This window comes from Coenobita brevimanus, chromosome 103, assembly GCF_032717465.1.
Source record: "Coenobita brevimanus isolate Jiangsu-jjx chromosome 103, ASM3271746v2, whole genome shotgun sequence".
Lineage (NCBI taxonomy): Eukaryota > Metazoa > Arthropoda > Malacostraca > Decapoda > Coenobitidae > Coenobita > Coenobita brevimanus.
The window spans coordinates 1,677,832-1,704,786 of record NC_137056.1 but is presented as its reverse complement, the minus strand read 5'-3'; the positions used below and the strand labels follow the sequence as shown (position 1 = coordinate 1,704,786).

General features: G+C 44.1%; 1 protein-coding gene across 2 annotated transcripts; it reads left to right on the top strand.

Moving 5' to 3' along the window:
• Nucleotides 1-1,326: 1,326 nt before the first annotated feature.
• On the top strand, nt 1,327-19,752 carry LOC145415773 (uncharacterized). 2 transcript variants are annotated; one of them, XM_080285016.1, is made up of 5 exons: nt 1,327-6,341; nt 6,956-7,161; nt 7,397-7,624; nt 9,805-9,930; nt 18,728-19,752. In XM_080285016.1, the coding sequence occupies exons 3-4, from the start codon at nt 7,520-7,522 to the stop codon at nt 9,862-9,864; spliced, it is 165 nt and encodes a 54-aa protein (XP_080141142.1). In that variant the 5' UTR covers nt 1,327-6,341; nt 6,956-7,161; nt 7,397-7,519; the 3' UTR covers nt 9,865-9,930; nt 18,728-19,752. The 2 variants fall into 2 exon arrangements, with proteins under 2 accessions (XP_080141142.1, XP_080141141.1); XM_080285015.1 differs by having other exon boundaries at nt 7,394-7,624.
• The last annotated feature ends 7,203 nt before the right edge of the window (nt 19,753-26,955 follow it).

Genomic DNA, 26,955 nt, shown 5'->3' with positions numbered 1-26,955 from the left:
AATTTTTTTCCACCCTTGTCACTCATTTTTCTTTATGCTTTCATCTTTAATTTTTCTTTGCCATCACAATGCTTCAGCTGTTGTTAATATCTTCATCATCTTTCAGTTATTCTCTACATCATCATATCAGTTTTTGTTTGCACTCAACATCTTTCTGTTTGTGGCTTTACATTCACCACCTTTCAGTTGTCATCTGCTTTTGGAAGAGCTTGGTGGCATGGGTTTACAACTGTACCGAAAGTGATTGAAAATGGACCTGACTTTCAATTCTAGGTGATGGCAAAACTTGATCTGAGCATAGCACAGACTCTTCTTTCTCCACTTTATCCCTCACCTTATTATTACTTAGCCACCATTTTCATTCCTGGTCCTTGTGTAACTATCCACTTCACCCTTGACATACATCTTGCCTGGTATGTTGATCCTGGCCATCCCTGCCCTGACCCATGTCCAGCTCCCCAGGTGCTCCCCCGAGCGAGCCAAGACCCACGGTTTGGTTACCCCTGACTGGCAGGCGACACATGTGCAGCACAAGCAAAGATGATTATAATGATTACAGAGATAATGTTCTTTTATCATTGTCATGATAATAGATAGTTTTATAGCAAACTTCTGCTGTTTTTACTCACTTCTGTTGTTTCTCCACCATGGACAACACCTGACTTTTTGTAACTATATGGATTTTTATGAGTGTTTGGTGAAGCATTTTCTAATTTTTGTAAGTATGGAGTAACTGTGGGGTGACTGGTGGGGCTCCGGTCTACCCGGGGTTCTGGGGTGGTAGCCTAGCTACCCATCCACTGCCCTGCGGATCACAGTCATCGCCCCGCTCCCCGCCTAGAATTAGTTGTAACTTTTGTTGCCCTTATACATTTTTATGTTTTATAAAATAACATGAAAAAATATTTAAATATGTTTTTTAATGTTGTGTGGAAATTTTGTGAATGGGTAGTCACCAAGATTTTTCTACATTTTCTTACTTTGATACAAGCGCGGCGCACTGTGTACTGCGCCGCTCACGCCTTGTGTTTGGACTCCTTTTGTACTCGGAGATGAGACACCCAGCGCTGTACGCCAGTGTGACCTGCCCCATGTTCATTTAATCTGTAGCTTACCAATAAACCTGTTTACTTACTCACCGCCTTTTTATTGACACACATCATCATGTCTTGGGCACAGCTTAACACATGTAATATTGAACCATTGCCTAGTTTCTTGAGCCAGAGATGCAGTTGGTGAACTGCAGATTTTTGTCAGTCCCAGTACACTACAGAAAATCGTGTTTTATGACTAACATAAGCGACAGTCCCTCAGGGGGCACACTGCTATAACCCATTAACTGTATAGCCTTGTGCACGGGGAGTGACGACCCCGGGGTCCCCAGTCACATTTTTTTCATGAGCTTTTCACCTAAGCTCTGTCAAGGTCATTAGCTTTCATAAAAGCAGTCACACAAATACATTTTGTTTCGTTTCGTTTTTGGAGCTCCAACCTGCTCGCATGTGTCAGCCTTGGTCACCTAATGGCGGTTCTACTTGCTGCTCGATCTCTAGCTGCCTCACTATTCAGTCCCTTATCTCTGAGTTCATGCTCAGTGACATTCCAGGTCTTTTTCGATCTACCTCTCACAACCCTACCCCTAACATTAATGTTTCTCACTTTCTGCACCCAACTATCATCCCTCATCCTCTGCCCATGCCCAAACCAGTCTGGTTCCCCTCATCACAACACTAATACACTCCAGTCCCATCCAACTTCTCAACTCTTCCATCATAAACCTAGCCTCCCCTGGCCTTGCACTCAGGGAGGCACTGCACATCCACCTAATTATTGTCATTTCTGTACATCTGAGCCTGCAAATATCCTCTTCCTTTACTGCCCAGATCTCACCACTACAGTATATAGCATTACATGCCACATACAAAGATCCTTAGCATGGAGGGAGAGCACTCTCAGTGGCAGGAGAGGCAATAGATCCCTGAACTTCTTCCAACCACTCCTAACTCAAGCCACAGAGCTAGCTCCAACCCCACCTCCAGCATATAGCATATCTCCCAAATAACGAAAACTTGATTCGGTACACCATTTTGATCTTCGTTTAGCGCTTGGTGCTTTCCGCTCCTCTCCATAGAGTTTTTATGCAGAGTCAGGTTATCCTTCACTTTATAGACGTCGTGCATTACTTTCTCTTCGCCATTTCTTGAGACAACATCAGTTTCAGTCTTCTTCGGTGCTCAGAATACATTCCTCTGTTGCAGATTATTATTTAACCCATCCCCGTCGTCGACCCCCTTTCATACTCCATGTTCAGTCCTTCCTCTCGTCCTTCCCAGTTTCTATAGACAATGTTCTCTTATTTCGCCCTGGGCGGTTTCCACCTTGGCTGCTGCCACGTCCCTCTGTTTGTTCTATTGCCTTCCTCAAAGTTGTCTACCTCTTCCATAGTTCTTAGATCTTCCTTTCACGCACATCTTGTCGAACCTGCTTCTGCAGTCCATGTCTATACAGATGGATCAAAAATGGCACACGGTACTGGGTTTGCAGCTCAGTTCCCTGATCATTCATATCAGTATAGCCTTCCTTCAGTAGCTTCAGTTATGATGGCTGAACTTCATGCTTTATTACTTGCAGCCCGTAAATGTTACAGCCATCCTTCATCATTCTTCATTCCCTTAGTGCACTCCTTCTGTTGCAGTCATCTTCGCACTTCCATCCTCTCATCTTAGAGATTCAAGAGTGGCTGTTTCGTCTGTCTGTCAAGAAAAAATCAGTGTCTTTCTGTTGGGTGCCAGGTCGTGTCGGCATTTCTGGTAACGAAACTGTGGATGTCTTGGCTTATGAAGCCCTCCAGTTCCCTTGTGTGCCCTTTCAATCTGTTCCAGTTTCTGATTTTTTTCCTCTCCTCCGAGTGTTCTTCCGATAGCGGTGGCAGTCTTGCTGGTCCTTGTTGACTGGCAGTAAACTCCGGACTGTGAAATCGTTTCTCTGTGGTCCAATCCTTGTCATCGTAACCACTGTTGGGAGACTGCCCTCGCTTGCTTACGGATTGGCCATACTCATCTTACTCATGGGTATTTGATGTCTGGCGATTTGCTGCCTTTCTCCCCTGCTTGCAATGTTCCCCTGTCAGTACACCACATTCTCATTGCCTGCCCTCGACATACAGGAGTTCGCCTTTGACTTCCCATTTTTATCCTCACTCTGCCGACCTCCAGATTTAAGCTATTTTTAGTGAGTCTTGGTAGTTTTCTATTACCCATTTAATGTCGTTTTTAACTCATTTAGGGATTTTGTATGATATTTAATTTTATCTTCCGTTTTTCCCTCATTTTCCTCCTTTACCATATTTTCACTCTGTGATGCGACTTAGTGCCATATGATCTTTGTTACCTGGTGCTACCTTTTCATTTCATTTCATTTCCCAAATAAAACTCAAATACATGCATATATATACAGTATATACATACACACACACACACATATATATGTATATACAGTCAGCGCACACTTAACGTGCAGTCAGAGTGCATGAACCTCACATAACACGGAAGGCAATTTTTGAGGCCAAGAAAAGGTCAAAAAGTGAAAATGACAGATATAATGCGGGTGAAAAAATATGCCCATTTTTTTTAAAACCATACTATGCTGCAACAGTAGGGATGATGCAGCCTGAGAACAAAAATTATGGTTTAAACAGTCACTACGCAAAAAAAACTGGTCATGATGCGGGCAGAGACAGTCATAGCGCGGGTTGCATCTGCCTGTGGCATATGGCTGTCGTGAGTCTGTGGGGTGTCGTCGAGGTCCACTGAGCATTCCTGCCTCACTTAAGCTTACCCTCTCCCCGCACTCTGCCTCCACACGTGCTGTGTGTTATCTTTGCTCTTCTTTTTTGGCCACCTGACCCGGCCCGACCATGCTGCAGCACCATGACCCAGTGAGATGTCGGAAGAGTCTGACCCATGATGTCATCAAGCGCAAGGAGAGAGGAGAACGTAATTGTGCCATTGCCAAGGTGTATCGGATCAATGATTCAACTATTCGCATGATCCTAGGGAAGAAGAATTCCGTTACGAAGACCATGCGGGCCTACGGGGGATCTCCCATGGACCAGAGGATTCGAATGTCTGACCCCGCATTTGTATGATGGAGAGGTTCCTGGTCATGTACTCGATGATAGGAGAGGGAAGGAGTTCCAGTCGACTCCATTAACACATGGAGGACAGCCCGCCACCTGTATGCTGTTGCTTGCAGTAAGCTGTTCCAACGCCCATTCAGATTTAAGGCGTCGAGTGGTTGGTTTGGAAAGTTTAGGAAAGGGAAGGATTTGAAAAGAGTACAGGTGACAGGAGAACGAGTGTCAGCGGATGGCGGAGCAGCAATGTTCGTGGATGTCCTAAAGGGAATAATCAAGGATGGGGGTTATACTGATGAGCAAATTTATGACATGGACGAGACAGGTCTGCGATACAAGAGGATGCCAAGGACTGCGTACTTCACAAAAGAACACAGGCAGGGCAGGGGTAGGAAAGTTTGATAAGGTAAGCGTCACTTTACTTTTGTCTTGCAGTGTTGCAGGCCATGAGGACATGACTTGTAAGTAAAGTAAAAAAAAATCAAGCTGCTTTAAGCAGTTGAAACACATGAATGAGTCCAGAGTTTATTGGGAGAAATCAAAGACAGGGTGGATAAAAAGGATATCTTGAACAGGTGGTACAAGAAATATTTTATTCCAGGTGCAAAGAGAAGGTGTGAGGAATTGGGCATACCATTTAAAATTCAGTTGGTGCTTGACAGCGCACCAGGGCACCCAGCCTGCTTGGAGGGTTTACATCAAAGTGTTAAGGTAGTGTTTTTGCCAGCTAACATGACTCCCTCTTGCAACCCCTAGATCAGGAAGTGATCACTTGTTTGAAATACCATTATGAGATGGTCATGTGTGAGTATTTGAGGGAGGCCACAGACAGTTGTGAGGAGGAACATTTCCTCCAGGAGGAAGTGCTTGATGGTGACGAGGATTTGGAGACATCTGATGAGGAGGTTTTGGATGACCTAGCAGATCCCTAGCGAGGTCCCTCCCATGTGCCTGAGCCTGACCCAGCTGAACCGGTGCCCAGTCCTTCTCGTTTGCCATAGCCTGACCCTTCACAGCATTGCCTTTTAACTGTGACAGCGTTTTGGAAAAACTATAATATGAGGAATGTTGTCACGAACATTCTTAAGGCGTGGGATTGGGTGTCTGTGGGAACGGTAAATCACACCTGGCTCAAGCTGGCACCTGAGTTGTGTGCTACTAGAGGTGGTGAGCAGTCACTACCGGATGTGCGGCAGGAAGCGGCATGAGCATGCAGAGCCATGCCAGGCTGTGAGGTGGTGCATGAGGAGGATTTGGTCAAGGTTGTGGAGGACAACACAACGCCAGAGGATGCCATGCAATGCATTGAAGAGCTCGACAGGGAACATCATGGGGTAGAGGAGCCGGGGGATCAGGCTGAGCCACGAACCACAGCACCAGTTATGGCCATGGGTTGCATAAATAGCATAGCTGGTGCAGAGGTGCTCAAGGAAGCCATCGTGGTTTATGAAGTGAATGTGGTTCAGGAGGCTGATATGCTGGACATTGTGTTTATTGCAGTGCGACTGTATGAAGAGCTAAGGCAAGAGAAAATATGATGATGCCACCAGACTCTTCACTCAGTACTTTCGTCCTTGACAGATGCCAGAGCAGCAAGAGCCAGAGGAAGATGCAGTGTCTGTGGGTTTCCTTGACTTTGAGGGGTTTGTGCAGGAGGCAGAAGAGTTGCAACAGAGGATTGTGGATGCACAGGACTTTACCTTCTTCCACAGATGAGGACTTTATGAAGCTGGTGCAGCAAGAGAACAATGCTGGGGACCAGTGGGAGTCACTAGGATGAACATGAAGTTTCAGCATACAAACACTAGAATCAACATGAAACCACAACATACAAACACTTGGATCAGCAGGAAGCCTGAACAGATGAAAAGGATTAACATGCAACCTCAGCAGATGATTAGGATTAACATGGAGCCTCAGCAGATGGTCAGAAGGATTAACATGCAGCCTTAGCAGACAGTCAAAAGAATCAGCATGAAGCCATAGCATATGGATTAAAGAAGCAACATGCAGCCTCAGCAGAACACAAGGATCAGCATGAAGCCACAATAGATCAGCATAAGGATCGGCATGAAGGTACAACAGATCAACATAAGGATCAGCATGAAACCTCAACACACGAACACTATGACTGACATGAGAGTTTGAGGATTCAGGAAATCATCTTCATTGTATACAAGCAGCTGAGATGGATAATGTATTGCAGGTAAGTCTAATATTCAGATTTTCCCCAAGTTTATGAAATATTTTGTAGAACATTACATTTTCCATAAGATAAGGTATTCAGAAAGTTAGTTGGAATATTTTTGTCTCCTAGTATGGGTCCGTCATGAAGATAATTACAGACAAAATTTCCTTATATATATATATATATAATACAATGTGCTAAAGTCAGCACAGGCATTATTATGCGAACATTTTATTAACAGTTTCTTTAGTGTAATTAGTTGCATGTGAACGAAATGTTCTTTTCATTTAGAGTATTTTACTCATCATTCACTACAGTTTAGAGTATCACTAAGAAATTTACTTTGTGTGTCTGTGTGTGATAGGCTGTTTCATGAAAACTATGTCAAACATCAGGAGGGTATTACAGGGTTTATTTTGAACAATAAATTCCATTTTAGTAGGAGCTCAGTGTTCAGTTACTAAGAAGTTACAATTAATGATGACCGTAGGAGTGAGGTTTGAGAGCATTTTGGCTTCAAGATCCATCATAATTGTAGGACAAAAATTGGGCCTACATGCATAAAGCATTTGCAGTAAGTTATTTGTTGCTTAATTCCAGTCTGTCTGGCTAAAGATAACTTTTGATTGCAGGTAAGCAACTACATCTGTGCAGCTGTTCTACAGTGCATGCAGTACATATACGGTGCAAGGAACCAGTACTCCTTAGTGATTGATAGTGCTTCACCAGGGGCAGACTAAGGTTTTTCCTAGGGCAAAGTGCAGAGAAATAAATATGAGGTCTGGATTCCTGATGGAAACTGCAGCTACTTCACCCAAGGTGCACTGCACCATTTCATGTAGGTTTCTTATTGGTGTCTGTACAGTAAATACTTGTTTTAAATTGTTTTTTCTATATATACAATAGACCCTCATTATATGATGAAGTGGTGTGATGAATTGCTTATACAATGATGAAAAACTGAGGCCCCCTCCCCCTCCATATACACTCAGACCTTGATTAACATGATATTGAAGTTATGTCACCTACTCTGCGATAGACCTTGTGTAGCAGCTTGAGGCTTGTTTCAGAAGGTATGCAGTTCATTCCTGTGCAGTGGAGTCACGCACCCTGGCTTGTGGCCGGTGGCAGGCACCTCCACAACAGCAAGACCCTCCACTGCTGATGGCTCACCCTGATAAATATCTCTGCACCAGATGACAAAGGTGGGGGTGCAGGAGCAGCAATATCTCAACAATGACAACATTGGTGATGGGGAGCTGGGGGAGAGTACCAGAGAAATACACATCATCATGATACCAGTAAGCAGCCAACTTTGGTTATGGTTATGTTAATGGTCTTTAATTGTCATGTATTATGTTGTTTCTGATTACATGATGGTGGATGTCAAAGTCATTTATGTGGGGTATATACGATGGTAGGTGTCAATCAGTCATTTATGTGGGGTATATACGATGGATAGTGGTAGGTGGTGGCGACCATCATCCACTCACTTGATGTAGTGCTGCCTACTTCTTCCTTAGCCTTTATCATTCTTTTTCTGTGCCTGCCCTCCTCAATTCCTATTTCTCCCATCTTTCCTGTCACTTCTTATTGCTTTTCTTTCCTTTACAGGTGGCTTTACATTGAGTGACAAGCCAAATGGTTTCCTGTAAGCCAAGAAACCATTTACAATGCTGGGTGGTAACCATATAACCAAACCATACATGCTCCCTACGTGTCAGCAAGTGGGTTGGTGGAGGGTTAGTGCCCCTCCCCGTAAAACAAATAACTCAGAGTCAAATGGCCACTCCTTACAGGATTATGGCGTCTGGCAATAGATAGATAGATAGATATACGATGGTAGGTGTCAATCAGTCATTTATGTGGGGTATATACAATGGTAGGTGTCAGTTAAGGTCATTTATGTGGGGTATATATGATGGTAGGTGTCAATTAGTCATTTATGTGGGGTATATATGATGGTAGGTGTCAATCAGTCATTTATGTGGGGTATATATGATGGTGGGTGTCAATCAGTCATTTTTGTGGGGTATATATGATGGTGGGTGTCAGTCAGTCATTTATGTGGGGTATATATGATGGTGGGTGTCAATCAGTCATTTATGTGGGGTATATATGATGGTAGGTGTCAATCAGTCATTTATGTGGGGTATGTATGATGGTAGGTGTCAATCAAGGTCATGTATGTGGGGTATATATGATGGTGGGTGTCAGTCAAGATCATTTATGTGGGGTATATATGATGGTGGGTGTCAGTCAAGGTCATTTATGTGGGGTGTATATGTGGTGGGTGTCAGTCATTTATATGGTGTGTGTGTGTATATATATATATATATGTATATATATATATATATATATATATATATATATATATATATATATATATATATATATAATCATTTATATGGTGTGTGTATATATATATATATATAATGTGGTAGGTGAGGGCACTCACCATCCACTCACTCAATGTAGTGCTGCTCTCAGGTGTCTGCCTTTTCCTTTCTTCCATCTTTTCTTCATTCTTTCCCCTTCCTTCTGCCTATGGGTGACTTTACACTCCCACTTCTGTCTTTCCTTCATTCATTCCTCTTCCTTCTGCCTGTGGGTGGCTGTACACTGAGTGACAAGCCAAATGGTTTCCTGTACACAAGGAAACCATTTATTACATTGGGTGATAACTATATAACCAAATTTTGGCGCCTGGTGGTTTAATAACCAAATTTTGGCACCTGGTGGTTTAGTGGGTCATTACAGTGCTCCAATAGGATTGAGCCGGTGAAGGTTTATGTTCAAGGGGTGGTTGGGGTTTATTGCTCACGTAATGCCACTCAGGGATGAGTTAGGCTGGTCAGTCTCATCTTAAATGTCAGGACCAGCTTGCCTAACCCCGGGCTCCTCCACTCTTCATGGGGCAACATAGGACTGGATGATAGTTGGGTGGATGGAATTAAGTTATGCTAGGTTGATTTGAGTTAGGTCAGGTTTGTTTGAACTGGGATCTTTGGGAAGGGTTGGGTTGAACTGAGTTAGATTAGGTTTAGCTTAGTTTAGCTTTATGTAATTTTAGACTTGGTTAGTTGTGGTTATGCTGGGTTTGGTTTAGTTAGGCTCACTTATGGCTAGATTAGGTAAGGTTTGAGAGGATGATGAAAATACGACATGTAATAATACCCTCTTTTATTGTTTTGTAATACAGCACATTGTATGTTTTGTTGTAATATACAGTATAATTTATGAGATACAGACTGCACAGCTACTGATACAGAATAAAAAATGAATGAATTTCTAAATTCTCCCACTTATTTGTATTATGAATGCTGAATATGGAGGTCAGGTATGTAACATCACTGTATTCTAAAGTGACAACTAAAACAATATACAAGTAATTAGGTTACCAGTATCCATTTTAGTGTATGATCAATGTAATCACGTCTTTTAGATGAATTTTTATAATGCTGGTAACCATTTCTTTCAGGTGAATCTTCCAAGATTCTTGATGGGGTTGCCTGCAGTGAAATTTAAGGCCTCCATGTAGTCCGTGAACCAAGATCTTTTATTCTTGCCAGTTTTTACTTCCCCTTTGGAATGTTTTTCCCAAAAGGTATGTGAATGTTCATTTGTACAGTATGTGTTTTTGCAGTATGATTCCATATTTTAACAGTATGAATTACAGTATGCATACGATAAATATCAAGGTGCAAGATACGAAGTAAATTTCATAAGAAGTGCTGGAGAGTCTCTCCTAAGCTTTTCGAAATATGTAAGACCTAAACAAAGTGATGGAGAGGGGCAGCACTCCACTAGTGTGATTGAGATGCCATGATGTAACCTCTATTGGCAAACTTGAAAATAATTTTAAGTTCTTAGCTAAAGACAGTTACAGTATTATATGTTAGGGTTACTTAAATTTACCAGTCAAGAAAATGTGAAATAAAACTATTAATACTATTTGCCCCTTCAGTTAGAAATATCCTAAGCAGAATAGTTTCTTTTTTGTTTATAAATATATCTTAACTGTCAGTGAGCAACAGTTCCTGATGACCTTATATGCTAAAATATTCTCCCACAAAATCAACCCATAAGGACATAAGCAGTTGTTGTCTGTCAACTTGTACCTTTCCTTTCTGCTGGAAGTTTGCTTTCATTCAGCCGGTCACCCTTCTTTGGGACCGGCTGAATGAGAGCAAACTTCCAGCAAAAAGGAAACGTACAAGTTGACAGACAACAACTGCTTATGTCCTTAAGAGTTAATTATGTGGGAGAATATATATATATATATACGTGTATATATATATATATATACGTATATATATATATATATATATATATATATATATATATATATATATATATATATATATATATATATATATGTATATATATATATATATATATATATATATATATACGTATATATATATATATATACGTATATATATATATATATATATATATATATATACGAATATATATATATATATATATATACACGTGTGTATATACGTATATATATATATATATATATATATAGTAACCTCTCCAATATCCGGATCAATAGAGCCATCAGTAGGTTCGGATATTGGTTTCGTCCGGATATTGGGCCCCAGCTTATGGACTTGTACTTATGGACCCTAACTCAGAGAAACACCTATACAACTCCCTCCGGACATGCATAGCACCTATTTAACACCCAAATCACACCAATAAGGCACATAAATGACTGAAATAAATGCAAAAGAAACATAAAATGTGGGTTTAGAAGTATGTTCATACATTAATAAACATTCTGGTACTTATGGACTCTAACCGAACCAAACCTAACCGAACCTAACCGAACTCTGAAAAACACATTCCTACTGCACATGCATGAGGTAAGTATAGTATGGAAAGAAGTACAGTATGACACTTTCTGGTAAGTATAGTATGGAAAAAAATACAATATGAAACATTCTGGTAAATATAGTATGGAAAATAGTACAACATGAAACATTCTAGCTACTTACAGCAAGTCCCTGGCCACCTCGATGAATAACTGCCTCCTCTCGGACTCTGACAGTAAGAACGATTTCCTGAAGCACTTGCACTACACTCTTCCTGAAGTCTTGCACTGAACTTAGTCACTAACACACAGAAGTCCGTTCTTTTCACAGTGTTCACTTTAGTCCAAATAATGTTCCAGTTTAATTTAAGTGTTGCACATTAACTTTTCCCCAGTTTTTTTAATTTTTCAAAGCCAAAACAAAGAAGGTTAGTTATGTTAAATTTCTTTTCTACTTAGTCTTTTCTCCCAGCTTGAAAACCTTAACACAACACACCGTTTTTTTCACTGCACAACACTCAAAATTCCCGTGTGGTCTAGTGGAGAAGTTCTTGCTGTTTATTCACTGTCAGAGCCCGAGAGTATCACTGGCAGGCGTCCAAGGGGTGCATCGGTGGGTCGTGGTGATGGCGTACCGACTACAGAAGACTCTGAAGACAGCCGCAAACTCACGTCGAGCGGTGACTCCACTGTAGCTGATGTGCTGGGCTGTGGCTCGGGGCATGAGGGCCTGTCTTGGGGAGGCAACGGAGTGGAACCAGGGCTTGGCACAGCGGGGGTCACGGGCCTGAAAAAACTGTCAATCGTTGACTGACGCAAGGACCGACGATTCTGGCGATTGATGATGCGCTGCCGGAAAGCACGCACTTCCTCCACGAGTCCCAAGGGCCCCATCTCCCTGTCGCAGTCCGGGTGTTCCAGGTAGTCTAGGACGAACTCTAGATGTTCCCGGAGTGCACTCAGCTTAGGGATGGCTGGAGTAGTGTCCTGCTGAGCGGAGTCTGCATCATCATCGCCTTCGTCGTCGGAATCTTCAAGTTCGGGACTGACACCAGCAACCGAAGACGCGATCTCGATATCAGACAACGTCTGATACCCAGGATCGCCCTCGTCGTCGTCCAACCACTCACGAACATCGTCCACATCAACATCGTCGCCGTGCGTACGTAGCCGTGCATGGAAGTCATCCACGTCAAACCCTAGGAAATCGTACTCCACATCTGTTCCGAGAAGCAGACGAGACCAACCATTTTCAAGAGTTTTCACAGGGACTTCCTTCCATGCACTAGCCCAGTTGTACAGCGCAGACTTGATGTTGTAGCGGCGAAGGTTTTCCAAAGTCCGCTTGCCTCGAGTGTCACGTCCTTCCCTGCGCTCGTTCTCGTCCTCGAGAACAACCATCACCTCGTCCAGGAACTTCCGACGGTACAGGCGCTTTGTTGCCACGATTACTCCTTGGTCCATTGGTTGAATGAGAGCAGTCGTATTAGGTGGCAGAAACATGCACCTAATACGGCCATTTTCAGCAACCAAGTCCTTGTCGCACGGGTGGGCAGGTGCATTGTCGAGGAGAAGGAGTGCCTTTACCTGGTCGCGAGGAATTCCCAGTGTCTTCGTCTGGTAATGTATGACCTCCTTGACGAAGTGATGGTGAAACCAGTCTTTGAAAATCACAGCTGTGAACCATGCTTTCAAAGAATGGTACCATACGACAGGAAGGACATCCATCACCCCACGAAGGCACTGAGGCTGCTTTGCACGGCCAACAATAACGGGCTTAAGCCGGTGCATGCCGTTAGCATTGGCACAACACAAAGCAGATATCCGTTCCTTAGAAAGCTTGCTGCCAGGTACACGCTTCTCCGTCTCATCGGCCAGAGTGTTCGTTGGCACCGAGCGATAGAATAGGCCAGTTTCGTCAGCGTTATAGACTTGACCGAGAGTGAGGCCCTCCCTGTCGATCAAGCCTTTCACCTTGTGCCGAAACTCGTCCACTCCATCCTCGTTAGCGTCCAATGCTTCGCCATGTGCTTTACGGTTAGTAAGGCCACGTCGTAACTTGAACGCGAAGAGCCAACCCTCGGATGCCTTGAAGTCAAGGGCGTCGTGAAGCCTTGCAAACTTCTCAGCAGCAGCCTTCAGCTCCGTTCCACGTACCATCACACCAGCTGCACGTTGCTGTCGATACCAAATCAACGTGGAGCGGTCGATCTCTGCATACTTCGGGGTAAACGTAACCTTCCTCTCCACGTTGCGTTTGCTTCTCGACGAGAAGTCAGCCGTTTACTGCATGAGCTTGTCTCGGGAACGCTTGATATCGAACAAAGTCGACCGGGCCAGGTTGAACTCGCGGAGAATGCGTGAGGAAGACCAACCCGCATCAACCTTCTCCAATATCTCCCGTTTCTTCTCCAGAGTCAACACCACTCTCTTCCTTTTCTCAGGAGGCGGGGCCATCATCACACACACTAAGAGTAGGGCAGAGAGCAGCAGGAGGCCTTGCAGCAAGTACGACACCACCACAAAAGCGAGCACGTGGGCAGCCGTGGCAAACAGCGTAGGTCTTGTCGCGGTGAGAAACAGGCGGGAAGTGGGGAGGATGCAGCGGTGCTCTATCGGACGTCGGAGGAATGACGAACCAAAACAATGCTCTCACGCGGCGCGCGCGGCAAGTTCAAATTACGGACGGCAAAAAATCGATTTTTTTTCCCCAATTTTTTTTTATTTTCGGACCATTTTGGGAATGTTTGATCCCAGGACGATAAGGTCCGGGTAGTGGGGATGTTCGGTTATTGGGCGTCCGGATATTAGAGTGATTACTGTATATATATATATATATATATATATACGTATATATACGTATATATACATATATATATATATATATATATATATATATTATATATATATATATATATATATATATATATATATATATATATATTATATATATATATATATATTATATATATATATATATATATATATATATATTATATATATATATATATATATATATATATATATATATATATTATATATATATATATATATATATATATACGTATATATACGTATATATATATATATATAAATATATATATATATAATATATACGTATATATATATATATATATATATATATATATATATATACGTATATATATATATATATATATATATATATATATATACGTATATATATATATATATATATATATATATACGTATATATATATATATATATATATATATATAATATATACGTATATATATATATATATATATATATATAATATATACGTATATATATATATATATATATATAATAAATCACTCTAATATCCGGACGCACAATAAGAGCACATCCCCACAACCCGGACCTTATCGGACTGGGATCAAACATTCACAAAATGGTCCGAAAATCAAAAAATTGGGGAAAATCGATTTTTTGCCGTCCGTAATTTGAACTTGCCCAGCGCGTGCGTGAGCATTGTTTTGGTTCGTCATTCCTCCGGCGTCCGATAGAGCGCCGCTGCATCCTCCCCACTTTCCCACCTGTTTCTCACGCGACCCGACATTCAGCTGTTCGCGCCACCCTGCCTGCGTCCGCCACAAGTGGTGGTGCCATACTTGCTGCAAGGCCTCCTGCTGCTTTCTGCTGCTACTCTTAGTGTGTGTGATGATGGCCCCGCCTCCTGAGAAAGAAGAGAGTGGTGTTGACTCTGGAGAAGAAGCGGGAGATATTGGAGAAGGTTGATGGTCTTCTTCCTCACGCATTCTCCTCGCAGTTCAACCTGGCCCTGGTCGACTTTGTTCGATATCAAGCGTTCCCAAGACAAGCTCATGCAGTAACGGCTGACTTCTCGTCGAGAAGCAAACGCAACATGGAGAGGAAGGTTATGTTTACCCCAAGTATGCAGATCGACCGCTCCACGTTGATTTGGTATCGACAGCAACGTGCAGCTGGTGTGATGGTACGTGGAACGGAGCTGAAGGCTGCTGCTGAGAAGTTTGCAAGGCTTCACGACGCCTTGACTTCAAGGCATCCGAGGGTTGGCTCTTCGCGTTCAAGTTACGACGTGGCCTTACTAACCCGTAAAGCACATGGCGAAGCATTGGACGCTAACGAGGATGGAGTGGGCGGTTTCGGCACAAGGTGAAAGGCTTGATCGACAGGGAGGGCCTCACTCTCGGTCAAGTCTATAACGCTGACGAAACTGGCCTATTCTATCGCTCGGTGCCAACGAACACTCTGGCCGATGAGACGGAGAAGCGTGTACCTGGCCGCAAGCTTTCTAAGGAACGGATATCTGCTTTGTGTTGTGCCAATGCTAACGGCATGCACCGGCTTAAGCCCGTTATTGTTGGACGTGCAAAAGCAGCCTCGGTGCCTTCGTGGGGTGATGGATGTCCTTCCTGTCGTATGGTACCATTCTTTGAAAGCATGGTTCACAGCTGTGATTTTCAAAGACTGGTTTCACCATCACTTCGTCAAGGAGGTCATACATTACCAGATGAAGACACTGGGAATTCCTCGCGACCAGGTAAAGGCTCTCCTTCTCCTCGACAATGCACCTGCCCACCCGTGCGACAAGGACTTGGTTGCTGAAAATGGCCGTATTAGGTGCATGTTTCTGCCACCTAATACGACTGCTCTCATTCAACCAATGGACCAAGGAGTGATCGTGGCAACAAAGCGCCTGTACCGTCGGAAGTTCCTGGACGAGGTGATGGTTGTTCTCACCGAAAGGACGACGAGCGCAGGGAAGGACGTGACACTCGAGGCACAGCGGACTTTGGAAAACCTTCGCCGCGCTGCAACATCAAGTCTGCGCTGTACAACTGGGCTAGTGCATGGAAGGAAGTCCCTGTGAAAACTCTTGAAAATGGTTGGTCTCGTCTGCTTCTCGGAACAGATGTGGAGTACGATTTCCTAGGGTTTGACGTGGATGACTTCCATGCACGGCTCATGCACGCACGGCGACGATGTTGATGTGGACGATGTTCGTGAGTGGTTGGACGACGACGAGGGCGATCCTGGGTATCAGACGTTGTCTGATATCGAGATCGCGTCTTCGGTTGCTGGTGTCAGTCCCGAACTTGAAGATTCCGACGACGAAGGCGATGATGATGCAGACTCCGCTCAGCAGGACACTACTCCAGCCATCCCTAAGCTGAGTGCACCTCGGGAACATCTAGAGTTCGTCCTAGACTACCTGGAACACCCCGGACTGCGACAGGGAGATGGGGCCCTTGGGACTCGTGGAGGAAGTGCGTGCTTTCCGGCAGCGCATCATCAATCGCCAGAATCGTCGGTCCTTGCGTCAGTCAACGATTGACAGTTTTTTCAGGCCCGTGACCCCTGCTGTGCCAAGCCCTGGTTCCACTCCGTTGCCTCCCCAAGACAGGCCCTCATGCCCCGAGCCACAGCCCAGCACATCAGCTACAGTGGAGTCACCGCTCGACGTGAGTTTGCGGCTGTCTTCAGAGTCTTCTGTAGTCGGTACGCCATCACCACGACCCACCGATGCACCCCTTGGACGCCTGCCAGTGATACTCTCGGGCTCTGACAGTGAATAAACAGCAAGAACTTCTCCACTAGACCACACGGGAATTTTGAGTGTTGTGCAGTGAAAAAAACAGTGTGTTGTGTTAAGGTTTTCAAGCTGGGAGAAAAGACTAAGTAGAAAAGAAATTTAACGTAACTAACCTTCTTTGTTTTGGCTTTGGAAAATTAAAAAAACTGGGGAAAAGTTAATGTGCAACACTTAAATTAAACTGGAACATTATTTGGACTAAAGTGAACACTGTGAAAAGAACGGACTTCTGTGTGTTAGTGACTAAGTTCAGTGCAAGACTTCAGGAAGAGTGTAGTGCAAGTGCTTCAGGAAATCGTTCTTACTGTCAGAGTCCGAGAGGAGGCGGTTATTCATCGAGGTGGCCAGGGACTTGCTGTAAGTAGCCAGAATGTTTCATGTTGTACAATTTTCCATACTATATTTACCAGAATGTTTCATATTGTATTTTTTTCCATACTATACTTACCAGAAAGTGTCATACTGTACTTCTTTCCATACTATACTTACCTCATGCACGTGCAGTAGGAATGTGTTTTTCAGAGTTCGGTTAAGTTCGGTTAGGTTTGGTTCGGTTAGAGTCCATAAGTACCAGAATGTTTATTAATGTATGAACATACTTCTAAATCCACATTTTATGTTTCTTTTGCATTTATTTCAGTCATTTATGTGCCTTATTGGTGTGATTTGGGTGTTAAATAGGTGCTATGCATGTCCGGAGGGAGTTGTATAGGTGTTTCTCTGAGTTAGGGTCCATAAGTACAAGTCCATAAGCTGGGGCCCAATATCCGGACGAAACCAATATCCGAACCTACCGATGGCTCTATTGATCCGGATATTGGAGGGGTTACTGTATATATATATATATATATATATATATATATATATATATACGGATTATCAGATTTTCTGGACTAGCAGACAGGTACATGAATATGTGCAAAACACACCCCAAAAAATAAAATACAATTTAAAAAAAGATCGTTTTCTTTACTTTCCTTTATAGTGTAATGCAGATGTAGGCTGTTTGAGGTCATATTAATACTGTAAAATGTTACGTGGCAACGTTTATTTGTCCAGTCATGTTGAAAAACTGTGTAGAATGTTCAAACATTGTGAGATTTTCAGTGAGGGTTAGGGCACGCTATTTTTTAATTATTACTACTACTTTACTTTTTCTTTGATATTTTGCACCCCTAAGACTTTTGCGCCCAGGGCAACCACCCCGCCCATGTTACGCCACTGTAGCTACCTACCCATCTACCTCTATATTCCTACCTATGCACTTACATATCTTCCTATTTAATTTTCTATCTATTACCTTCCTGCCTACCCACTCGTTGTGTTCTATCAATCTACTAAACTGTCTACCTACATATCCACCATCCCATCTAGACATCTTCCTACATATCCATGTGCCCATATCCAGCCATCTACCTGTTTACCTACTGATCTCCACATTACCTTCCTACCAACCATATTTGCCTCGTTACCTTCATACATACCCATACACCTATGTACCTATAAACTTGCTCATCAATTCCCTTTTCTACTACCAACCCATCTCCCTATTTACCTCCTTACCTACTCATGGATGGATGGGTGACTTGGTGGATGAACAGATGGTTGTACAGGAAGTATGGATGTATGGCTGGCAGATGAGGGAGTAGATAGGTACTTGGATGGTTGGGCAAGTGGAGGTAGGTAGGGCAGGTGCACACAAAGGCCAGAGTATGAAGGTAGGTAAGCAGCTGCTGAGTGAGCAAGTGGGTAGGTAGTTGGTATGTAGGTTGGTTGGTTGGTAGATGAATGGATAAGTGTAGGTAAGCAGCTGGTCAGTGAGCAAGTGGTCAGGTAGGTACGATGGGCGTTTATAAAGTCCATAGCCCGACTACGAAATTGAACGAAAGGATGTAAATTGCTGTGATGTGGACAAAGTTGAATCACTCAAACATTTAGTGACATAATTCCTAATTAATTGAGTTTATTGTTTCCCTCAGATTGGACATCCATTTGCCAGTGACCCGACAGCGATCTCAACAATGGACGAAATTCTGCAGCGTTCAGTTATTAGTTTCATGGCGCTGCAAAAGTAGGTACCAAAGGTTATCCATGAGGAATTGGTGGCGATATTGGGTGACAATGCTCTTGCATGCACAAGTCAAAATGTAGGCAGCTCTCTTCAAAGCTGGTCGAGAGAGCGCTGAAGATGATCCACGCAGTGGTCGGCCATCGACTGCAGTGACTGAGGAAAATGTTAACTCCATGGAGAGAATTGTGATGGAGGATACGTGTGTGTCTGTCAGACATACTGCTGCTGAAGTGAGGTTGTGCAGTCCATTGAAACCATCCTTCATGATCACCTCAACATGTCCAAGGTGTTGGCACAATGGGTCCCCCATTTGCAGTCTCCAGAGCAGAAGCATGTTCACGGAGAGACATCACGCAATATTTTGAGCTGCTTCAACGTCGCCCACGAGGACTTCCTGGGTTGACTTGTTACCCAAGATGAAACCTGGGTTCCTCATTTCGATCCAGAAAGCAAAGCTGAGTCCCACCAGTGGAAGCATCCGAAGTCTCCAGCACCAAAGAAGTGCAAGGTCATGAAATCAGCTGGCAAGGTCATGGTGACTGTCTTCTGGGATGCCTCTGGAATTCTGTTGGTGGATTTTCTCCAGCAGGGATGCACTATCAATGGTGATTACTATGCCTCTCTTTTGGGGAAACTCTGGGCCGCCATCATCCATAAAAGGTGAGGAAGAAATAACACGGTGTGCGCATGCTTCAAGACAATGCGCCCGCTCACAAGAACAGAGTAGTGGGTTCGAGTTGTTGCTGCATCCTCCATGTTCTCCAGATCTTGCACCGTCAGACTATCATCTGTTCCCACATGAAGAAATATCTCCATGGCCGCATTTGCTGACAACGACGAGACGAAAGAAGCTCTTACAGTATAGAGGTTTTCAACAGACTTTTTCAAAGGAAGCTCTGGAAAGGCGTTGTGAAAAATGTGTGTCTGAATGAAGACTATGTTGAAAAATAAACATTTTTTTTTTTACTCTTCATCATTGTCGTATCTCTGCTCCTTCAAGGTCAGGCTACAGACTTTTTGAACATCCCTCGTATCTATGCCTGCTCGTTGGTTGGTTGACAGATGAATAAGTGGTTAGATAAGGAAAGAGACAAGTGGATGGGTAAGTAGGTATACTGGGTTGGTTGGTGGGCTAGTAGGTAGGAAGGTATGTACACAGAAGTAGGTAGGCTAAGTGGGTGGGCAGGTAAGTAATGAGGCATGTTGGACAGAGCAGGTGTTTGGGTTGAAGGAGTGATGGGTAGGTATGAAGATAGGTGAGTGGGGGGGGGAAACAGAAAGATAGGTATGTGGGTTACAGGGTAGATGAACAGCTGCATTAATGAGTATGTAGGCAAGTAACTAGGAAAGAAGGTCAGTAGATAGGTGGGTAAGAAAGGGGTAGATATGTTAAATGAATAGGTGGGTAGGGGAGTAGGAAGTAAGATAGGAAGGGTGGGTGGGAGGGGTATAGGTCAGTGCATAGGAAGATGGGTGGGTAGAGTAGGTAGGTGGTAAAGCGGAGACTTGCTGGGTAGGTAGATAGGTAGGAATGTGGATGGGTGGGTAGTTTGTAGAATGGGGACCAGTTATGTTAGTAAGTAGGTAGTTAAAGCAGATGTGTGGGTAGGAAAGTAGGTGGATGGATATTATGGTTATGAGGTAGGAAGGTATTACGGGTAGGCAGTAGGTAGATCAGTGAGTGGATAGGTGAACTAGTGGGTAGACAGGCAGAGGGGTAGCTACAGTAGTTAGGACACAGGTGGATGGGAAGGTAGCTTGAATGTGGATGGATGGGTGAGGGTGGGTAGGAAGATGGCTAACAGTTAAGCAGGCAGACAATGGGTGGGGTGAATAGGTAAGTAGGGAGGTTGATAGGTGTGTAGATAAGCAGAAGAATGGGTAGAATGATGGGTAAGAATTTAAGTGAGTGGAATAGTGTGCAGTTAGGTAGGCTGTAATAATTTGTGGGTTGTGGATGGACGGATGGGTAGTCAGGTACGTGCATGTATGGACTGGTAGGAAGGTAAGTGAGAAAGGGAGATATTGGGTGGTTCAGTAAGGAAGTGACATAGCTAGGAAAGTAAGAAGTTTGGCAAGTAGATGGGTGGGGAAGTAAGCTGGTAGGTAGGCAGGTAACTACTGTGGGTTAAGTGGGTGAGTGGAGAGGAAAATGGGTGTGGGAAGGTAGGTGGGTGGGTGGATAGAGAGAGAAGTGGACGGGTGGATAGAGAGAGAAGTGGACGGGTGGACAGGGAGGTAGGCGGATGGGTGGGTGGACAGGAATGCAAGTAGGGGGGTGGATAGGGAGATGGGTGGATGGATAAGGAAGTAGGTAGATGGGTGGGTGGATAGGCAGGCAAGAATAGAGGTAGGTGGATGGGTGGGTGGACAGGGAGGTAGGCAGATGGGTGGGTGGACAGGGAGGTAGGCAGATGGGTGGGTGGACAGGGAGGTAGACTGATGAGTGGGTGGACGGATGCAAGTGCAGGGTGGATAAGGAGATGGGTGGATGGATAGGTAGGTAGGTGGATGGGTTGCTTTTGGATGGATTGGGAGTTAGGTGGATGGGTGGGCAGATAGGGAGGTAGGTGGATGGGTGGATATTAAGGAGGTTGATAGGTGGGTGGATAGGAAGGGAGGGAGGTAAGCAGGTGGGTAGATAGGGAGGGAGGAAGGTAGGTGGGTATTGTTGGGTGGAGGTTTCTGGGAGGGTGGGTAAGTAGGTAGGCAAGTGGACTAGTGTGTGGGTTAAGTACAGGTAACTGGATGGAAGTATAAACATACTGAGAGTTACTAGGTGCATGAAAGGACTGCTGGACAGGATTATGGCTTGGTAGGTAAGTAAGACAGGCAAGCAAGCAGGCAGGGAGCTAGCCAAGTGGGTGGGTAGATGGATAGGCAAGTGGGTGAGTGCATGGGCAGGAAGGCAGGGAGGTGAAGGCACAGTGAGGAAGGGAGAAAAGCGGGTGGTGAAGGATGGAGGAAATAGGTAAGGAGGGAAGTAGGTGGATGGGGATGGAGGGATGCAGGTAGGTGATTAAGGAAAGGGAAAAGGTAGGTAGGGAGCTAGGTGGGTGGGTGGGAGATGTCAGGCAGGTGGAAGGGAATGTGGATGGAGAGGTACGTAGGTGGGTGAAAAGAGGAAACGGTGAGGGAGGAAGGTGGATGGGAGGTTGGAGGGAGGGAGGCAGGTGAGGAGTGAGAGAGGTAGGTAGGTAGGTAGGGAGGAAGGTTGGTTGGTATGGAGGGAGGGAAGTAAGTGGGTGGGGAAGTGAGTGGGGAGCGGAGGGAGCTAGGTAGGTGGAGAGGATGAGGAGGGAGGTGCGTGGATGGGAAGGGAAGGAGGTAGGTGGATGTGTGTGTGAGAGGAGGGAGGAGGAAAGGAGGGGGGGTTGGGAAGAAGGAAAGGAGGTAAATGGGTGTGGAAAGATGTACACGTAGGTAGGAGGGTGGGTGGGTAGAGAGAGAAAGAGAGAGAAAGGAAGGTAGGTAGGTGGGTGGGGGGGGAAAGGAAGGTAGGTGGGTGGGTGGAGAGGGAGGCCGCTTGATAGGTAGGGAGGGAGAGAAGGAGTGAGGGAGGCAGGTAGACAGGTAGGTGTGGAGGGAAGGAGAGGTAGGTAGTAGGTAGGTGTGAAGGGAGGGAGGGAGTAAGTAGGTACAATGGATGAGGTGGGAATAGGCAGGTAGGAGGAAAGAGGTCTGTAGGTGGGTGAGTAGGGTGGAAGGAAAGTTGGTAGGTAGGTGGGTGGGTGGGTTAGTAGGTAAGTATGTGGGTGGGTAGGTGGTTCAGTAGGTAGGTATATGGGCAGGTATGTGAGTGGGTAGGTAGAAAGGACATTGAATGGATGGGTGGGTGGGTGGGTAGGTAGGTAGGTAGGCTAGTGGGTGGGTAGGTAGGTAGGTGAGTGGGTGGGTGAGTAGGTAGGTAGGCGAGTGGGTGGGTAAGCAGGTCAGTGGGTGGGTCAGTTATTCAGTAGGAGAGCAGGTAGGTAGATAGGTGGGTGGGCAGGAAGGTTGGTCAGTATATGTGGGTGGATAAGCAAGTGGGTGGGTGTGAGCAAGTAGGCAGGTGTGTGGGTGGATGGCAGATAGGTAGGTGGGAGGGTGGGTGGGTAGGTGTGTGAGCGATCAGTTAGGTGGGTAGGTACGAATATGAGTAGTTGGGTGGATGGGTAGGTTGCTAGGTAGGTATGTGGGTGGGAAGACAGGTATATATAAAGGTGGGTGGGTAGGTAGGTATGTGAGTGGGTGGGTGGTTTGGTAGGTGAGTAAGCAGATAGGTATTCAGGTTTGTTTGTTTGTAGGTAGGTATATATGTGAGTGGGTGGGTGGATAGGAAGGTTGGTGGGTGGATGGGTAGGTTATGTGGGTAGGCAGGTATGTGGATGGGTGGGTGGGTGGGTAGGTACGTAGGTAGGTAGGCAGGTGGGTGGATGGGTGGGTATGTAGGGAGGTGGGTTAAGGCACGTGGGTGGGTGGATAGGTGGGTAGGCAGGCAGGCAGGTAAGTGGGAGTGTTGTTTGGCAGGTAGGTATGTTGGTGGGTGGGTTAGGTGGGTCAGTAGGTATGCGGGTGGGTGAGTCAGTAAGTAGGCAGGTAAGGACATGGGTAGGTAGGCATGTGGTTGGGTGGGTAAGTACACAGGTGGGAAGATACGCAGGTGGATGGACAAATAGGTGGGTCGGTAAAAAGATGGAAGGTTGGGTGGGTAGGCTGGTATGTAGATGCAAGTACAGGTGGGTTGGTAGGTATGTACAAAGGTGGGTTAAGTATGTGGATGGATGGATGGATGGATGAATAGGTAAGATGGTAGTTAAGCAGATGGGTAGGTCTGTTCTGTTAATCTCTAGAAATACCGGTACATAATACACTCCTGGAATGGGAGGTCTCATGGTGGCAATATAACCAGGTAGCGAACTGCCTTATCACTGAAACGCGTTATCAAATTCCTATCCTCTGAAAGAAGCATGCTGGATGCTGAAGGGGAACTTCAACCTACAGTCCACCGGGTTCACTTTCAGATAAGCCATGGGCAACATCATAGCCATCTAATAATATACATTTTTACATTTCATTCTGGGAGCCACCACACGATTTTATTCAACTGAAGGACTTCGAGTTGAAAAGGTTAATTAAGGTTACATCTAACCCCTCCTCTTCAAAAAAATTAGATCTAAATTCTGTATAACTGTCTGGCGGTAAGGTGAACAGAAATATTAACTGATTTCATGGGGTTAATAATTTCAGAATATAGACATATAATTAAACATACAGTAATTACTGTAACTGTATCCTTTTACCCAATATAGTTCCAAGGCTGAATAAAATCGTTTGATGGTAGTATGAATACAGCAAAACATTTCATCCTCTGGCTGAATAAGTTAAAATAGGCCTGCAAAAGCCATACACTAAATGAGGTACTTCACAAAAGGGCAGAAGCTAACTGAAACTATATCAGAATTAATTTCTTCATCTGTTCATCAGAAACTATAATTCATACCCTTTTGATACTGAATTAAACTGCAAATTAGCACAAACTTATCCTACTATATGCAAATATATACCTTTACAGAAGACATGGTAAATGTCTCCGAAACTGACAAGAACACTTGCTCTGGTTTTCAGACTGCATGGAAGCTATCCAGTTCACTGCAGGGTACCTCATCAGGAACTTTAAGAGACCCACCTGGAAGAAATGGTTGAATTCAATATAACATCATGCAACACTAGAATGGATAATCAAAGACTATTTATAATCATATGATTCTCTTTTTAGACCACTGTGTTGGTCCTAGTCTGATCTTTACATTTACCATACAGATATCTATTTCATGGCGAGAATATAGGCTGTCATTTACTTTTTATTCTGCATCAATGGCCTTTTTCATCCTGTATAACAAAACAAAGGGCATTATCATCAGGAAGCCAATTTGTCACCAGCCCAAATGCTTGAACCTAACCTAACCCAATCCCAACCCTGTCCAACCTAATCTAACGCGACAGAGCTAAAAACTAACTTAATCTAGCCCTACTCAACTTAACCCTTTCTTCATTACTTCAGCAGCTGTGTTATCTGTTCATTACTCCTAAATTTATGCCGACTGATCGCAAAAAGAAACAAAGCTCAAGAGTATGATGTGTTTATTTTTCTACACCGACAAAGCACGTTTCAGAGCAGGAGACGTGGTAACAAAGACTCCCCTTCCCCAACACACACACACACACACACACACACACACACACACACACACACACACACACACACAATAAATCACCCTCCCGAAAAAAATAATCCAAAGGGCGGGCGAGTGGGTGCGCACGCATGCACACAATTAAAAAAAAAAAAAAAAAAAAAAAAAAAAAAAAAAACTCCCTTAAAAAATAACCTAGAGAACCCAAAGGCCCCCCCCCCCCCCCGCACACACACACACATACACATGAGGAGATTGACAAATATTCCAGAGTTTTATCCGGACAACTGGTCAGATAAAAACCACGCCACTGAATACATTTACATAAACACCACCAAAAGCCCAGCTTACTAACTACAAGAAGAATTTTCATAGGTCCTGGAAGTAGACTTTAAAATCAAACATGAAAAATCCGGCATGAAAAGTGAAAGAAGGAGCTGGAGTGCAGCAGTCTCACCAGGTAGGGAAGCTGTGGATGGACCTAACCACTAAATGCCTCCACCACCAGCCACATCAGCGCTAGAACTCCATCATCATCACCAACCACACTGAAACTATCAACCATATCGACACTAACCCTAAGAACCATTCCCACACTGGCACGCAAACCTCAGCATCATCACTATCAAATTATCGTTTATTATCAGCTGTGTACTGCCTGGCACCACATTTTCTGAGGGGCGACCAGGACAAAAGGATATCTCCAGGTGTTGTTTATCCCTGCTCAATAACAATCCCTCTTCCCATGACACACCATCCTCTCTTAATGTATCTACTTTCGCATCGTATCCCGAAAGAAAAGTATAAACAAGGTTTTATTTCAAAAGTAATGATAATGATGACGAGGAGGAGGAGCAGGATTTTAAGATGAGTGTTGAAGGTAACCATCACCACAACGATTTCAACTCCATTATACTGACATCACAAACCCCGTATGTTAATTCAAATCCTCACACGATTCCCTCTTATTAAAGATACTTTTTTTTTCTTTATACTATGCAAACTGCGTCGAGTGGGAAACAATTTTTTGCCTGCATATACAAAACATATTACACAAACATAAAAAAAAGTACAGCATTAAACGATGCCAACTGACGCCCTGGTAACTGATGAAAAAATAATATAAAAAATACTGTCAAACGTTCTAAGATAAAAACAGTGCAACCTGAGGCGTTAAGACAGGTCATGCAAATTTACTGAGAACTGGAATAAGAGTACAGTATTTTTCATTTTCAAGCCTAGAATGACAACTGATATATTTATTTTCATACTTAATTTTCCTTATTATACATCCTACCCACCATTTAACAGTGGGAAACTGGGTTATGATATGATGATGATGATGATGACGACATGCTCTTCCACTCATATTCCTATTTCTCAATATTATCCTTCTCATTTTGTTGTGGAAAATACGGTTATGATGATAGTGATTCTCATACTTACAGGTCCTTATTCATAAAGCTAAACCCAATTTTTTCTAACTGTGAAATAAGGGAATGTGGTGATGATGATGATGATGATGATGGATATTTTACAGGAAGGCCCTCCACCACATCCCGCTAAATTCCCTGCAGATGTGTTGGTGGAAGTGTCTTTGTTCTGCCAACGTAACATGACTTTCTCGCTCAACTCGGCACCAGCACACAGTTTCCGGCCCTGTATATTCTTGCTAGCCACTTCGTTTTGTTTGGTCCACTCGCGTAACGTTGGTACTAAAATCGTGGCTGCATACATTTCAATCAGCCTTAGTTATGTGGTAGGGCTACACACGGACGCTGATTCATTTGTGCACTTTTTCTTAACCAGGAAAGTCTAGGTTAGGTTCTTGCGATCAGGCTAGGTTAGTCTGTTAGCTGGATTAATGTCAGTTGGGTTAATCTGTTAAGTTAAGTTACGAGAAGCTACGTACGTTACTGAGAGAGAGAGAGAGAGAAAAAAAAAATGGAAGAACGGTCCTGGG